General features: G+C 42.5%; 1 protein-coding gene across 2 annotated transcripts in view; it reads left to right on the forward strand.

The window, feature by feature from the left end:
* Positions 1-15,124, forward strand: part of ZZEF1 (zinc finger ZZ-type and EF-hand domain containing 1) — a 90,181-nt gene that overhangs the window by 7,103 nt on the left and 67,954 nt on the right. For both annotated transcript variants that reach the window (XM_014608010.3, XM_059717154.1), the window contains exons 3-9: positions 186-380; positions 1,259-1,430; positions 2,439-2,638; positions 3,631-3,841; positions 8,305-8,421; positions 11,472-11,650; positions 14,893-14,991. In XM_014608010.3, the coding sequence (XP_014463496.3) occupies positions 186-380; positions 1,259-1,430; positions 2,439-2,638; positions 3,631-3,841; positions 8,305-8,421; positions 11,472-11,650; positions 14,893-14,991 (1,173 nt within the window). The remainder of the gene's footprint in view (positions 1-185; positions 381-1,258; positions 1,431-2,438; positions 2,639-3,630; positions 3,842-8,304; positions 8,422-11,471; positions 11,651-14,892; positions 14,992-15,124) is intronic.

Below are 15,124 nucleotides of genomic sequence, written 5' to 3' on the forward strand. Positions count from 1 at the left end.
ATTAGCTTTCCGTCTTTCACCAGCCCAATTCTGAATGTTCTTAGCTTGCCTCATTTCATTTTGAATCTTAGCCAGAAATTCAATTAATCATTTGATTTGAATTCAGCTTCTGTGGAGGAGAAAAACAATGCTTGGTGAGTGGAGAGAGAGGCACTCAAACACAGAAATATCTTTTCTGTTTCTAGGTTTTATTGACATATTTTCTGAATCAAAAGAACGCCTTGGCCACCATGCTTCAATGATCCTGAGATTCTTGCACCGGAACCGTATTTCCAATACTGCCATCCCATATCCAGTGTTGGAATACTTCAATAATATTTGTACTATGCGGTCTTCTGTACTGAAGGAGTCTTTGGATCGGCTTCTACTAAAAGAAAAGGGTAGGTGAACTAAAAGTGCAGAGTTAATCCATTGCTTAAAGCAGAAATTTAAAATGTCTGTGTTCTCTATTTCTAACCTTCTGATAGAATTGGCTTTTTTCTGAAGCTGATCTACTTGCTTCTCTTTTTTTCCTTTGGAGCAAGTCTAGAAAAGTCATCCCTTGACACAGCCTACAGTCCTGTGATATTCAGTTTCTCTCCTGTCTCCTAACTTTATCAAAGATAAACAATTTTGTTAATACTCTCTCCAGTTCACTATTAACATGACTTCTGTTTGCAGATGCCTACTTCCAAACTGTTTTGTAGAAAAGCAGCTTGATTGTTGTCTGCAGTTATCTATATGGAACACTGGAGTAGGATTTACACTAGGTTAATTGCCCTTGATAGCTAAAGATAACATTTTAACTTGACACTACATTTTTCTACTCCATTTTTGTACACTTTTCCCCAAGAGGAAAGCAACTAGAATTCATGTGGGGAAAAGATCCTCTTTACCTTCTCTTTAATATAGCCAGCTAGGTTTTTCTTATTCTGCTATTTTTTTTTTCAATTTGTAACCTAATGTCCTAGTAAAACACTACCGTTGAACCCATTTAAATAGGAATGACAAAAGACTAATGTCTACAGACAAAAATAGGAATCTTTACAGTGAGATTACTCCAGGATTTCATTCTACTATGTTGAGAAGCTGGAACAGTACTTTGTTATGTTCTGCTTAAGTAAGGAAGACTTCCAGAAATGTTTCTACACAAGCTATGAATTATTCTCTCAGAACTAACTGCTATGGACTACTTGTCTTGGTAGAGCTTTGCCTTTATTTATTTTTTATTTTAAAGGAGTGTTTTACTTCTTTATGACTTCTTTTTTTCTCTTCACAGGATTCCCTAGCGATCTGAATGGTAATCAAGAATCAGACAGACTCAAGTCAGTCACAAAGTGCTATACCAACATAGAAACCTCCTCTAACTCAGCTGATATTGACAAAATGACAAATGGAGAAACTACATCATTTTGGCAGTCAGATGGGAGTGCTCGCTCTCATTGGATACGGTGAGTTAGCAAGCACCGCTGTAGTAACTGTGTTTCAGGATTGGTAGCCCAGGGAGCTCAAAGTAGGAGAGGATTATTCAAACACCACTAGACTATCAGTGGAAGAGTCCATGGTAGTTGCATGACAAACAAATAACTTTGAAAGAGGTTAAGTCCTTGTAGCTTTCTTTTTGGGTGTGATTGACTAAAAAGACAAAACTATCAGCATAAAAGGACACAAGGTTAGATGCAGTACATCTTGTGCCTCTCCACTTGGGCTTAATGGGCACCTGTACTCGTACACTGAGGCTGCTCTGACACTGTAATTACAGTGCATGGTAATTACTGCGCTTCAGAAGACTCCAGTGTTACGTGTATCACTGTCCCCGCACTGAAAAATGGTGGTAGGGGTGCTTTAACTAAAGCTTATTCAAAGAGCTTTAGTTAAAGTATCCCCGCTGCCGTTTTTCAGTGTGGGGATGCTGATACACATGACTCTCTGGGCACTTTAAATAGAGTGTCTCTTGGAGCTGCTTTTAATTAAAGTCTTCCCTTCCCAAGAGCCTCTCTGTTTAAAGCCCCTCTCCACAGAATGCGTGTATAAATGCCCTGTGTTTTTGAGATGTATTGCAAATGCTAATATGCTTGTGCTGATTATTGTTTAGAGACATTCATTTTTACATTTTTGAAAGACCGTCATTGCTTCTCACCAGATGGACGAGACTTTTAATGTTGAATGGGTGATAATTTGGCAAACATACAACATTTATTCCGAATAGCATGGTAATTTTAGGTCCTAATTGTCCATGGTAGCTTCTGTATTTGGAGGTGCAAATATTAGTATTTTGTACCTTTTAACTCAGGCTTTGGGATGTGTTGTTGGTGAAGCTTATGCAAGTAATTAGACAAATACCAGTGCACGTATCTGTGCTTGCAGAAATGGAGACTGAGGCTTAACTGAAAATTGGGCTCTTGATTTTTCTTCTCTTCGGGAGATGCCTATTGTGGTTTGTTGTTGTTGTCTTTCAGTTTAAAGATGAAACCAGATGTTGTTCTAAGACATCTGTCCATTGCAGTGGCAGCTAATGACCAGAGTTATATGCCACAGCAAGTTACGGTGGCAGTTGGAAGGAATGCCAGCAATCTCCAGGAGGTCCGCGATGTTCACATTCCCAGCAATATCACTGGCTACGTAACATTGTTGGAAAACGCTAACATTAGTCAGATGTGTGAGTCAATAAAGATACAATTGGTGTTTTTCTTGTTTTGCTTTTCTCAAAGTGAAAGGCTGGGAGATCAGAGGAGAATGTGCTGAACTTCTTAGAATTAGAAAATAAGTTGTTGAGTTAGCCCAGGATTCCAAGAGAACTTGGGTTAAAATTGTGGGGTGTTTTAGTTTTGTTTTTCTTAGTAGTGGCACAATATAGTAGCTGCTAGTGGGCAACAAAAATCACATGTCTGGTCAGAAAAACAATTTTTCAGGAATGTTGTAATCAAAGGATTACACTTCACATCCATCTCCACAGTAGTGAGATAATTTTACGTTAGCCAGTTATATGCTTTTTAAACGCAACAAATCTGTTGGTACCGTGTTGACTCTGTCATCAGAGGGAACAGGGATGATTTCTGAAACTTGGAAATTTTGATTTTTGTTAAGAAAAATAACTTTTGAGGTTTAAGAAATGGTCAGAGGAGAGAGCTTAGACCTCAAAACTAACTCTATATAAGTGTTGTCCATCCAGTTCAACTAAGAAGTTGTTAATATGTTTTGTCCAACTTTTAAAATGGTTTGCATTTGACTCTTACGTGATGGAAGTCTTCAGAGAACTTACCAGAAATATTGCCTTTAAGATGCAGCTAAAATCTAGTAAAGTAAATTTCTTATTTGTACTTTTGGAGGACAGTTTGTTTACTTTGTCATAATCTTCAAGTTTGTAACCCCACTTCTTGCATTACAGGAACTAATGGTTCAGATTGTGTAGTGGGGCACAAGAGTCTTCTGAAAGGAATTTTCCAAATTGCTATTCCTATAAGTGAGCAAAAATATGGGTGCATTTGATCATATAGACACTTGGCAATATTCCTTAGTGAAATGCACTTGTTATGCATGTCAATCTTTGGGAATTACTTCTTTTATACATATGGTTTGTCTTATGGCTAAACCTGATGGTTCTTGAATGGAAGAAATTACCCTTTTTTTCTCATTTGCCGTTATTGGCAGATGTACAGATAAACATCAAACGTTGCCTTAGTGATGGGTGCGATACCAGAATTCATGGACTCAGGGCTGTCGGCTATCAAAGAATTAAAAAGACTGGTGTCTCAGTATGTGATGCTTCTGCTATTTGGTACTGGTCTCTGCTGACTTCACTTGTTACAGCTTCCATGGAAACTAATCCAGCCTTTGTTCACACTATTTTACAAAATACTCAGTAAGTACCAAAGTTCCTTGCTTTCTTACAGTTTCTGACCTTTCTGTACTGAACTGTCTTTATAACTTCACTGGGAAGTTAAAACTCCTTCATTACCAGATTTCACTACATCAGGGGCATCAAACTCTGTGACATGGGGCTGGACCACAGGCTGGACTAGATCCACCGAGTGATCCTGTGTTCCAGAATAGTGGGTGGCACGTACAGGGCTGGTTCTGCTCTGCCTGCTTCAGAACTTGGCTGCATGTGGCAGCTGCCGCAGAGCTGTGCCGCATGGCAGCCAAGTGGCATGCGGCTGCTCTGGAGATGTGCTGCATGTGGCGGCTGCTCCACTGCTCTGAGACACAAGCTAGAAGTGATGCTGCGTGCAGCGCGTGGAGCCATCTAGCACCCCGTGTATTCTGCCTGTATGAGACTAAGGAAAGCCGTGGGAGCTGGATGATACAGCTCCACGGAATGCATCTTTGACAGCCCTACACTGCATAATCTTTCCTTTGTGCTTTTTGCATGTTACAAGTACCCAAACAAAATTTGGCTTATTAGGCCTCGTGGCCAACTCGCCTGTTAAATCAGTAAATGGCTGAATGCGTGCTGGTAGAATGCCATCTTATTTTACCTTATGTGGCTTGTAATTTTCTCTTAGAAGCCGGAAATTAACTAATTTCCTATTGCCAGCTTTGTTGTTTTTTGTTTAGACATGTTGATTACCTCCCATTTCCTTTATGAATGATGCTTAATTTAGCTTCGTTTTATAAACAACCCTCACTCAGTGCTGTGCCAAAATATCTGTTTATGCACCATCAGGTCCTGCCAGCACAGTTCTGGGAATAATGTTTGTTAATAATGTCTGCTTTTAAGCCAGCATAGTTGATTCCCCCATAAAAATGTAACTTTTTAGGAAGGGATAATGGTTGAAAGAAAATAAATTGCAATCAATGATCCTGACCCTTTTTCTCTATCAGGTCATAATTTGTGGTTTTGAATAGCCCAAGTATTTGGATAGTGACTTATGACAGTGATCCTTCAGTCCAGTCAAACTAATTGTTACTTAGCAGGCATATCTACATGTACGCTTTAACGTGTAGTAGACTTTTACTGCACATTAAAGCATGACATAAAAAATTGTGACTTTATGTTATTACTCAGTAAAATAGTCTACTTGCGCATTAAGCATCACTGAAAAAATGTGCAAATGCGCTACTGCATATTAGCACATCTGAATGTGTGTTAATTTAGTACCTCATATTGGAGGTACTAAATTTAATGTGCATTAGTAAAAGCAAATCAGTGCGTGTGTAGACACATCCAGTGACATTTTGGCTTAAAGCACATGGTTGCTTGCACATGAGTTGAATGTTGACTGTTTTCACTGTGCTAATTTGGTCTGTTTAACTTTGTAAAGATACTGTTGTTCCTGCTTATATTTTTTTTGTTTCTCTTATGTTAAGTGTTGGTATGTTAATTGGGTCCAAGACTGCCAATCCTTTACACAAATTTTTCTTTATTTTGCTGTTATGTCTCCTTTTTAAGGGAGAAAATGCTTTGAAACTTGTATTTCTTTAGTATCCTAATAACCATTGAAAATCTTCAAGAACATCTGAGTATATTGAAATATTTCAGAATATAACTAGATGTTCCAAGAAAGTGCTCTGAATCATGTGCTGTGCAGAATTAGCAATCTATACTTGTCACTGCTATGGATAAGCATATCCAACTAGATATATAAAGGGTCTTGTTCAGATTTATAGTTATACATTTAAGTTTTATTTGAAGGTCTCCGTGTATTGTCATTCATGAGCAAGGCATCTAGGCAGTATAGTGAAGTAAAATATTACATTTCTGCTGTGTTGACAAACAGGTTGTGTAGTGTGATAACTACGAAGGTAAATAGATTTTTGAAAGAAGTATAGCCAGCACAGTCTTTCGAAGCCTCACAATTTTGCTTCATTTGTTAGCAAGTACCACTTTGATTTTTTCATTGGACATTTTCAGAATTCCACTTTTGAAGAGCATTTCTTTCTGTAAACGTTGTACAGAATATTTTTGAGGAGTGGTTTGGCATTTATGGGATCCTGGGGTGGACATGCCTCTTGCAGTGATGATGGCTAGTTTTGCTGAGTAATGTTTCCTTGAATGGCTGCCAAACTATTCTGCTCAATGATTTTAAATCACAGAACCTCCTATAACAATGGTGTTCATAACAGCACTGACACTAGTATCAATGGAAGTCACAAGATGGAATGCTTGCAAACTTTCTTTCTAATTTGTCTATGCAGTCTCTCAGACCCTTTTTAACCAGCTGAGCGGGGTTACCAATGGTCATTAAAAATCAAGCTAAAATGGTTGTAGGCAAGTCTGTAAGCAAACAAAACAAACAAACAACACCCCCCCAACCCCCCTCCCCAAAACTCTAGCCATTAGTAAAAACACTAAGCAGCTGCAACTTCATTGAAGCTCAAACAAACAGAACAGAGTAGTACCCTAGGGTTACCATGTTTCCAGTTTCAAAAAAGAGGCCGCCTGTTAGGCAGTAATATGATTGTGGGGGGGACGACAGTGATATGCCTGTGCCTTGCCACAGCCACCCAACCTACCAGACCATTGTGGTGCCCTCATTCCCAACCTGCAGCACCCCGCCCCATCCTTCTTGATACCCCTCATTCCTGACCCACAGTCCCCCGCCCCCCTGGTGTCTCTTGCTTCCAAACCACAGCTCTGCCAGCCCTGCTGGTGCCCCTCACTCCCAACCCCGCAGCCCTGCAGTGTCTTCTGGCTGCCCTACCCCTACAAGCACAGGCACCCCAGCCACACAGCTCCCTGCTGCTCCCAAAGGGCCACTCTGTCCGTTCCCCCACTAGAGGGGCAGGTGCCTCCCCTGCCTCCCCCGCCCTGTTGCAGCCCCAGCGCCTGGAAAGCTTCCCCCAGCACCACCAGGCACTTGCCCCCTGTGTGTGCATGCGTGTGCACACACAGCCCCCCCCCCAGACAGTCCTCAAACCCTGGCACTCCAACCCCTGCCCCCCATAAACTTACCTGCATCCAGCTGTCAGGGCTGTTCTCACCACCCTGCCTGATTGCATGCCGGCTACGTGCGTGTGTACACACAGACGCATGTCATGCTCTCTGCCTCCAATTGCCCTCCCTCCAGTCCCAAGCATCTCCTTTCTTGGGAAGTGCCAAGAAAACTTTGATGCTGAGCAGAGCAAAATCCCAGACATTTATTGGTATTTAAAAAAAAAAAAAGCAACACCTGATGGAGATGGGAGGTCTCATAAAGAGGACATGTCCAGGAAAACATGAATGTATGGTAACCCTAAGCACCACCTGCTACCCAAGCAGGAGTACAGCACCCTGCAGGGAGTGTTTTCTCAGCCGTGTGCTGCTGTTGTGTCCCAGATTGCGTATAATACTGCTGGGTAGCAAGTAGGCTTCTTTGAGGATCCATGCTGGAATGGGGGAAGTGGGGCTGGCAGAGGGGAAGGCCTTTTACTAACAACCAACCTTTTTATTTTATATATTAGTAAAAACTTGTGTCAGTAAAAAAAAATTGGCTGTTAGTAAAAAGTTAGATTTTTTTTTTTCTTTGGTTGGCAACCCTGCAGTTGAGTAACTGCATGTTCTCAGTGTCACTGGAGAAGGTCCTCTGATGTAAAGTGCTTGTAGAATTGGGGTCTTAGCTTGTACTACTTTTTAGATATTTATTTGGAATCATAAGCAAAGCATTCTACTCAGACAGTAAATTGATATTTAAATTAAGCGCTGGGAGGTTTTACAATAACAATTATAATTGGGATCTGGGCATCATATTCTTTCTAAATATCCTTTTTCAGATTTTTAAAAAATTCTTAGAGTTATAACAAAAGCCCCAGTTTGTTGGGGGCGGGGGTGTTTCTCTTCTATGAAAGCAGAAAAGCAAATGGGGAGGAAGAAAATTCTCTACTGGAATGTAAGCTTGAGTTACGAAAGGAGAGATTTTTCTAGTGGCTTTTTTTCTTTCAAAACAGCAATGTCCTGTTCAATTTAAAAATGAATACACATTTCATTCTTAAAAAGAAGAAACTTTATTTTAAAATGTTTCAAATGTGGTTGTACACAAAACAAACAATTTTCCATGTGGAAGTTAATAATATGTTTCATAGAATGGCTTTGTTGTATGCTGTCTCTCTAAATTAGGGATTGTGTGCATTTAATAGCAGGGTTGGAACTTAAGTGTGATATTTATGCAGCTACTGATTGAGCCGTCTATGAACTTTTTCCATCTAGAATCCAAATGCTGTCTTTTTACATACAGAAAGGTTATATTTATATACCTCATACATCTCTCACGATAGAAAATTGTGTTGCGAAGAGATGTGATCATATAAGTTTAAAAATTCTAAGCAGCCTTTCACTTGTAATGCTCCTGTCTTAGCTCATCTGCCTTACTTGAGTTATTCTGATGTTATGCTTTCTTGCTTCTCCAGGAAAGCATTGCAGCATATGCCACCACTGTCCCTGACAGCTGCTTCTACAGACTTTTCAAGTTTCTTGTCTCCCAGTGTGCTGGAGGAAGTAGATAGCTTTCTTATAAGAATAACCAGGTATGAGCACTTTTAGCTTAATATGTACAGTGGGAAAATATAAAGTAACTGAAAGCATTAAAAAAATCTTAAGTTTTATTGTATTTTGTATACTCTTGTTTTGTTTATTCATACCTTGAAAAATTCAGAAGTAAATGTGAAGAATTGGTTCCTCAGGTCCACTGGGTCAGTTTAGTAGGCTATGGACAGACATTACACATAAACCAGTTTAAGTGGTCAGAAACTGGTTTAAACCTGTAACAACATAAGTTCAGTGCACATAAACCAGTTTCAAAATGGCTGAAACTGGTTTAAGATAAACCTGGTTGAATGTAGTGTCAGACTTAACTGATTTTGGGTCAAATTGGTTTATTCAATGTCTGTTCAGCCAGCGTTCCCCAGCACCTCAGATGCTTCGCAGCCCCGGGTAGGGTTGGGCTAGGCTGTGCTCTTTGATCCAGAGGACAGGGCTGGTCCCACCCCTCTCCTCCCTAGCCAGAGCTCTGGGAGAGACTGCAGGCAGAACAGGGTCTGCCTGGCTTTGCGCACTGCTCAAGCAGGGATCTCCCCTCCCTCTCACCGTTCCTTCCTCCCATCTCCCACAGCATGGACCCCAGCCCTATGGAGCCTAGGCATGTAGTATGCTAGCTAATGTTCAGAGGTGTGTGTGTGTGTGCGCGCGCGTCTCCAGTTTCACTGGGACAAGCAGACAACAGTGTCCACTTAGGGCTTTCTGGAGCTAATCAACAGGTCAGCTGGTAATGTCCCTCCCTTCCTTCCTTAGAAGAAGCTGTTTAAGAAGAGCTTGAACTAATGAGACAGGCTTTTGTTTTGCTGATGGGTTGATAACACTGTGGTTTTATCACCCCCCCTGGCTAGTTTGCAGCCCCGTCAGGTTTGCAGACAGGGAGAGGCATACACTGTGCGTACACCCCCCCCCCCCCCCCCCCCCCCGTCCTTTGCCTCAGAGTACTAGCCAGGGGCTGGGATCTGGCAACACTCCCACCCCTTGAGCAGCAAGCAGGGAAAAGCATGAGACAGTGCAGGCAGGGTGGGGGTTTAAACCCCTTCCTAATCAGAGCACCCTGCTGGGGCCTAGCAATGCCCATCTCAGCTCGGCACTGTGAAAGGGAAGGGAGGGCTGCTCTTGTGCCCCTCAGCTTCTAGCCTGAGCCACTGCAGGCATGTGCCTGCATTTCTGGAATGAAAAGGGAACATCTATCCACCTCCAAATTGGTTCAACCTTTGCAGGTTAGACTAACCTGAAAAGAATGCATCTATTCAGGCTCAGGCTTTTTGAATGTCTGTCCCTAGCCATAATGAGCAAAATGAAGTTAATGGCTCACTTCTCTGTTTGTGTCCTGAAATGTGGTGTCATGATATAATTAAAGTTTAAATTGGTGGGAAATTGCTTCAAGTGAAAAATGTTCATTGAGATTAGCAGGAGTTAATACATTTTTCCCTTTTACCATTGAGAAGAAATACTGAGGGGTTAGTTCAATATATGAATACCAAGACTGGTGAAAATGTGATATCCCCTCAAAATAGTCAGAAGTACTCTTATTAAGTATAATTTGTGAACTGAACTTGCTGTTGAAATAAATTATTCATGACAATAGTATACTTAGTTCGTATGGAATTGCTTGAGAGGCCAGGTCAGCGTGATTGTTACTATTCAGCACTAGTGCAGCCAATATGAATTATGCCGTTGCTTTCTTTTGGTCTGCCTCTCTTTTTACAAATAATATTTCATTAAGATCTTCATGTAGAAGTTAAGCAGCTTTAATTATAAATGACTAATAAATTAAACTTTTCACAACATAATTACAGAAGTCTTAGGTTTTCGATATAGGCTCATTTCTCAATAGAATGTATTTAAAGGTATCTCATAATGAAACTTGAGGTTAGTGGGTCTGCTTACAAGTGGTTATTGGGAAGTGAAATTCTTTTTTTTTTGCTAGTGGACGTGCAGAAAGCAGAGAGATCGAGGGCCCAGACCTATGATGTTTGGAATAGGATGTATTACTAGGGAATATTTCTATTATAAGAACTATACATACATAAATAGGCACCTACCAAATTCATGGTGGAAATGGGGTGCACTGTGGCTTCTTTAATTTTGCAGGATCCCTTGCAACACCTCCCCCCCGCCCCCCCTTGCCCTGCCACTGATTGGTGGAGGGGCCTTGGTTGCAGCTCTCTTCTGATTAGCAGGAAGGCAGAAACTACGGTTTTAAATACGGTGCTGTTTTTGCCTCCTGCCACTGATTGGCTGAGGGATCCTGGATGGCCCTGCTATTTGCTGCTGACTGGCGGGGAGACAAAAATAGCACCATGTTTAAAACTGTGGTTTTAGTTTCCTTGCTAATCAGGAAGGAGTGGCGGGGTCCTCTGCTAATCAGCAGCAAGGGTGGGAGCAAGGGGCGAGGCGCGCTATGGGGGACATGCAAGGTTAAAGGAGCTTCCGCGCACTCTACTTCCACCATGAATTCAGTAGGTCCCTGTACATAAATACTGAATTCCTGGGCTAAAGCTGAGTGGCTCATTTTACTTTTTGCTTTTTAACTACACAATTTTAAAGCTTTAAATGATTGTTTCAGTGCTTATTTTCACTGAAACAGAACATGAAGCTGTTTTTATAAGCAAAGGACTTATATCAAGGGTGTCAAACACATCTGGCTCTGCAAACAAAATGAGTGGCAGATAGCCAGTCCACAGGCAGGATCAGGCCCATGGATCCCATTGCCCATGTATCTGATCTAGCATATGTGGCATCTGTGGTTTCAGGACAGTTGGACCCAGTGAGCACTGCAGGCAGTGCATGTCTTGGGCACTGGACATGGGGCTGATCTGGCACAGCATGTGGGGCAGCAACAGTGCCATGTTATAGGGCTCCCTGGGGCTGGATCCAGCTCTTGGGCCTTATGTTTGATACCCCTGACTTAAATGATTATATAAATAGGTCCCCACATAAATTAGTGAAATAATGTTTTTGGTGAATTTGTTTTGATGCAGTAGGTTGCCTTTCTGATTGACCTTTTTTAATTCATACTTTTTTTTATTTCCCCCAGTTCTTGTGCCACTCCAGAGGTAGAACTTACACTGTTGGCTTTTGCCTTAGCCAGAGGTAGTGTTGCCAAAGTTTTAAGTTCGCTCTGTACGATCACGGATCATCTGGACACGCCATATAAAGCTTCATCACTTATTGCTTCCATGGCAACAGTTAGACAGAATCTGCTTTATAAATATGGTAAGTAGCTCATAGGCCTATGCAAACATTACTGAAATGAATGGTAATTGCCTTCTTCCTTGTATGTACAGAGCATCACAGCTCTCCAGGTTTTGTTTATGCAAATCATTCCTTGATCATTTACATCTTTGTTCTAGAGTGTTTTTTCAGCTTGATAATCTTCATTAGATGAAAGTACGTGCACTTGTGGGTCTTGCATCAGATCGAAGCTAATCTTAGAATATATACAACATGGGCGACTGGTGCCCAAGGTTCCCTCTAAGCTGCACGTGTGTGGCCGTGCACAAGTAAAAATCCTGCTGTGCACCAACTTTTTAATGCTGCACACACACATCCCCCGCGCGCGCGCAAACCCCCCCCCCCCCCCCGGAGAGAGCTGGGCGCAGAGTGCAGCAGAGGCACCGGGGCTGGTGTGGGACACTTACCGAAGGTAAGCTCCTCACTCCTCATGCAGGGCAGGCAGCAGCTTCTCCCCGAGGTGGGGATGGGGGCTGGGGCTGGTGGCTGGCGCGGGCTCTGCTGGCTCTGGGGAACTGCTCCACCGGCTCCGGGGAACTGCTCTGCACCCCCAGATTGCCTCGGGAAGCAAGGAGGCACATGGCGTCAGGGCTGAGGCATGGAGCAGTTCTCCGGAGCCCACAGAGCAGTTCCCTGGAGCCAGCGGAGCCTGTGCTAGCCCCATCCCTGCCTTGCCTCACCTCGGGGAGGAGCTGCTGCCTGACCCACATGAGGAGTGAGGGGCTTACCTTCGGTAAGTGTCCCATGCCGGCCCCTGTGCCTCCCTTTCAGTTCTGTCAATTGATTGTGTCCGGCCCGTGGCTGGGCCACAGCATCAGTTTTACCAATTGACTGTGTCCAGCCCATGGCTGCCCCACAGTGCTCCACTATACAGCTGTAGGCAGCAGTTAGCATGGGGAAGGGTGGTTGCCAAACCCTGCCTGCTCCCACCTGGACACTTGCTGTGGGACACTTACTGGCAGGCAGGACTGAAGCGGTGTGCTCACGGACCAAAGCGGCGCACTCATGGACCACTATTCCTTAGAGGGATCGTTGCTGGTGCCTCCTGAGGGGGGTGCACTTTCCCCAACAGTCAGCAACTGGCAACAGCTGATTGTGCCAGCCAATTGTGCTAACTGAAGGGGGGCTCCCCTGCGGCCAATCACACTGGCCCAGAAGTGCTGTGCCACTGGCACTTCCAGGTCAGCACGACACTTCTGGATTTGCGCGATCGGCTACGGTCAACGCGATTGGCCACAGTGGAAACCCTCCCCCAGTTGGCGGGATTGGCTGCAGAAGGACCGTGGGATCACTTCTCATGGTGCCCCCACTCCCCAGCCGGCGCTCTCGGGAGGCACCGGCGCTCTCGCCTGTCCCACCTGCCTGTCATCTAAGCAGGGTATGCTTGGCTGTGAGGGGGTGCATCAGTGCTCTCAGGGGGTGCACGTGCACCCCCTATGCGTTGCCATTGATATACATGGGCTTTGTGGTTCTTCCAAGGACCAAAGTGATAACACTTTGGAGCAGGAAGTCTGTAATTTTGGCTTCAAGAACTTCATGGATATTTTCTTTTATAGTAAGATGGTAAAGGTGTTTCATCTATATCAAAGTTACCTAGTAACATTAGTCTGATCCTACAGTAGATTTCATTAAATTTCTTTTCTCAGTCTTTTTTAGTAAGTAGAGTGCCATTATGTATAAATTTTTGTCAGCGAATCATAGGGTTGGGAGGGCCTTTCATGGCCATCTAGTCCAACAGATGTAGGATTTGCTGTTCTTAAACTGTCCCAGAGACGCATATCCAGCCACTTCCTGAAAACTTTCAGTGAAGGGGATTCTAAAGTTCCCTAGTCAGCTTGTTTATTGGTCTGCTGAAGACTCATTCTTGTTGTAGGATTAACATAATTTCATAATTTTTAATTTCACATTTGATAAAGTTTAGAGTTATTTGTGGACATGTTGCTTTCACTTTCCAGTCCTAAAACTGTGGGCATTCGTACCAGGCCTGTTGACATAAACCTGATACAGAGAAATATATTTATCAGATTCAACCACCAACTGGCCTATGACTAGGCTTGGCAGAATTTGATTTTATTTTGTAATAAGTTTGATGGCTAAAAGCAATGTCATTTTAAGCAGTTATTAACATTTTTATCCATTTACATTTTCAGGATTGCAGACAATTTAGTAATGCCGGTATACTGTTAAAAGTTTTATAAAATCACATGTCAAAATATAAGAAGTAAATATCCATAAATCTATTAATCATACCAGCTTTAAATTATTCTGTTCATTCATCAGGAAAGACCCAGGCAGGCAGGGATTAGAAAAGGGCAATGGCACTCCCAGAGCTCTGGGAACATGGTAGGAGGTGGTATCCATCCTTGCCCCTACTCCCCCTGCTTAGCCAGCCTGGACCCTGCTGCCATGGGGTTGAAGCCTCAAATATTCTTCTACTTCCACTCCACCCCACCCCTTTCCCCAGTTTGTATAGGGGTTTGTTTAAGTAGCCTGTAATCTCCCTCAAGCTTGTTTCCCCCCACCTGTGAGAGAACACCTAATTGCTTAACTGATGAGTCATTAGGCCTGAATGAGCAGATAATTGGTTAATTGACAGATCATTTGGCCACCCATTGTTTTCCACTTTAACCCCCCCAACCCTCTGTCTCTTTGTCCGCTGTCCAGGAACAGGGGTAGGGGTTCCCTGTTACAATCTCCCTTCTCTAAATTGTGATTATTATTGATGGAAATATTTTTTCACCAGCCGGTGAGTGAATGGTGAAATCAATGTTTATTGATATTTATCAGTAAAAATCGAACCCTGCCAAGCCTACCTATGACAAATGTAAGCATTTTAACTGCAAAAGATTATTAATGGAACATTAGGTTCAACAGTCTGGGAAGTCATTTTTTTTCCCTGACAACTGTGTTCTCTGTTTCCCAGTATAAAGGTAGTATTCAGTATGTCATGTGTTGTGAACTCCAAAATGCATGTGCTACAGTTGAAGGAATTCAGACTGTGATAACTTCAATTTCCTATCTTGGTTGAGATGCTAATTGTATACAAAGTCACAAAAACATAATGTTTCTTTTATTTATTTATTTATTTAAAGATGCAAAGTAAAACGACTACGTTTTCCCTTTTAATATTTTTTTAGTATTTTTGCTTTTTGTGTATGAAGACCTTAAAATTTACCAATAGTTTCCCTATTGTTACTGACAAACCTATTGCTTTTCTTGTGTAGGAAAACCATTACAGCTAACTCTGCAAGCGTGTGATGTAAAGGGGAAGGAAGATAAATCAGGGCCTGAAAACCTCCTTGTGGAGCCTTGGACTGGGGATGGTAAGTACATAGATGTAGTTTTAAGATGACCAGCAAGATACCTGGAAGTTGTGCACATTGGGATTCAGCTTGTCGTGTTGGGTGGGTGTATTTATGACCAAGAACTATTGCCAAGTTTTGTTACTTCCACGAG

The sequence above is a fragment of the Alligator mississippiensis genome, chromosome 14 (genome assembly GCF_030867095.1).
Source record: "Alligator mississippiensis isolate rAllMis1 chromosome 14, rAllMis1, whole genome shotgun sequence".
NCBI lineage: Eukaryota > Metazoa > Chordata > Crocodylia > Alligatoridae > Alligator > Alligator mississippiensis.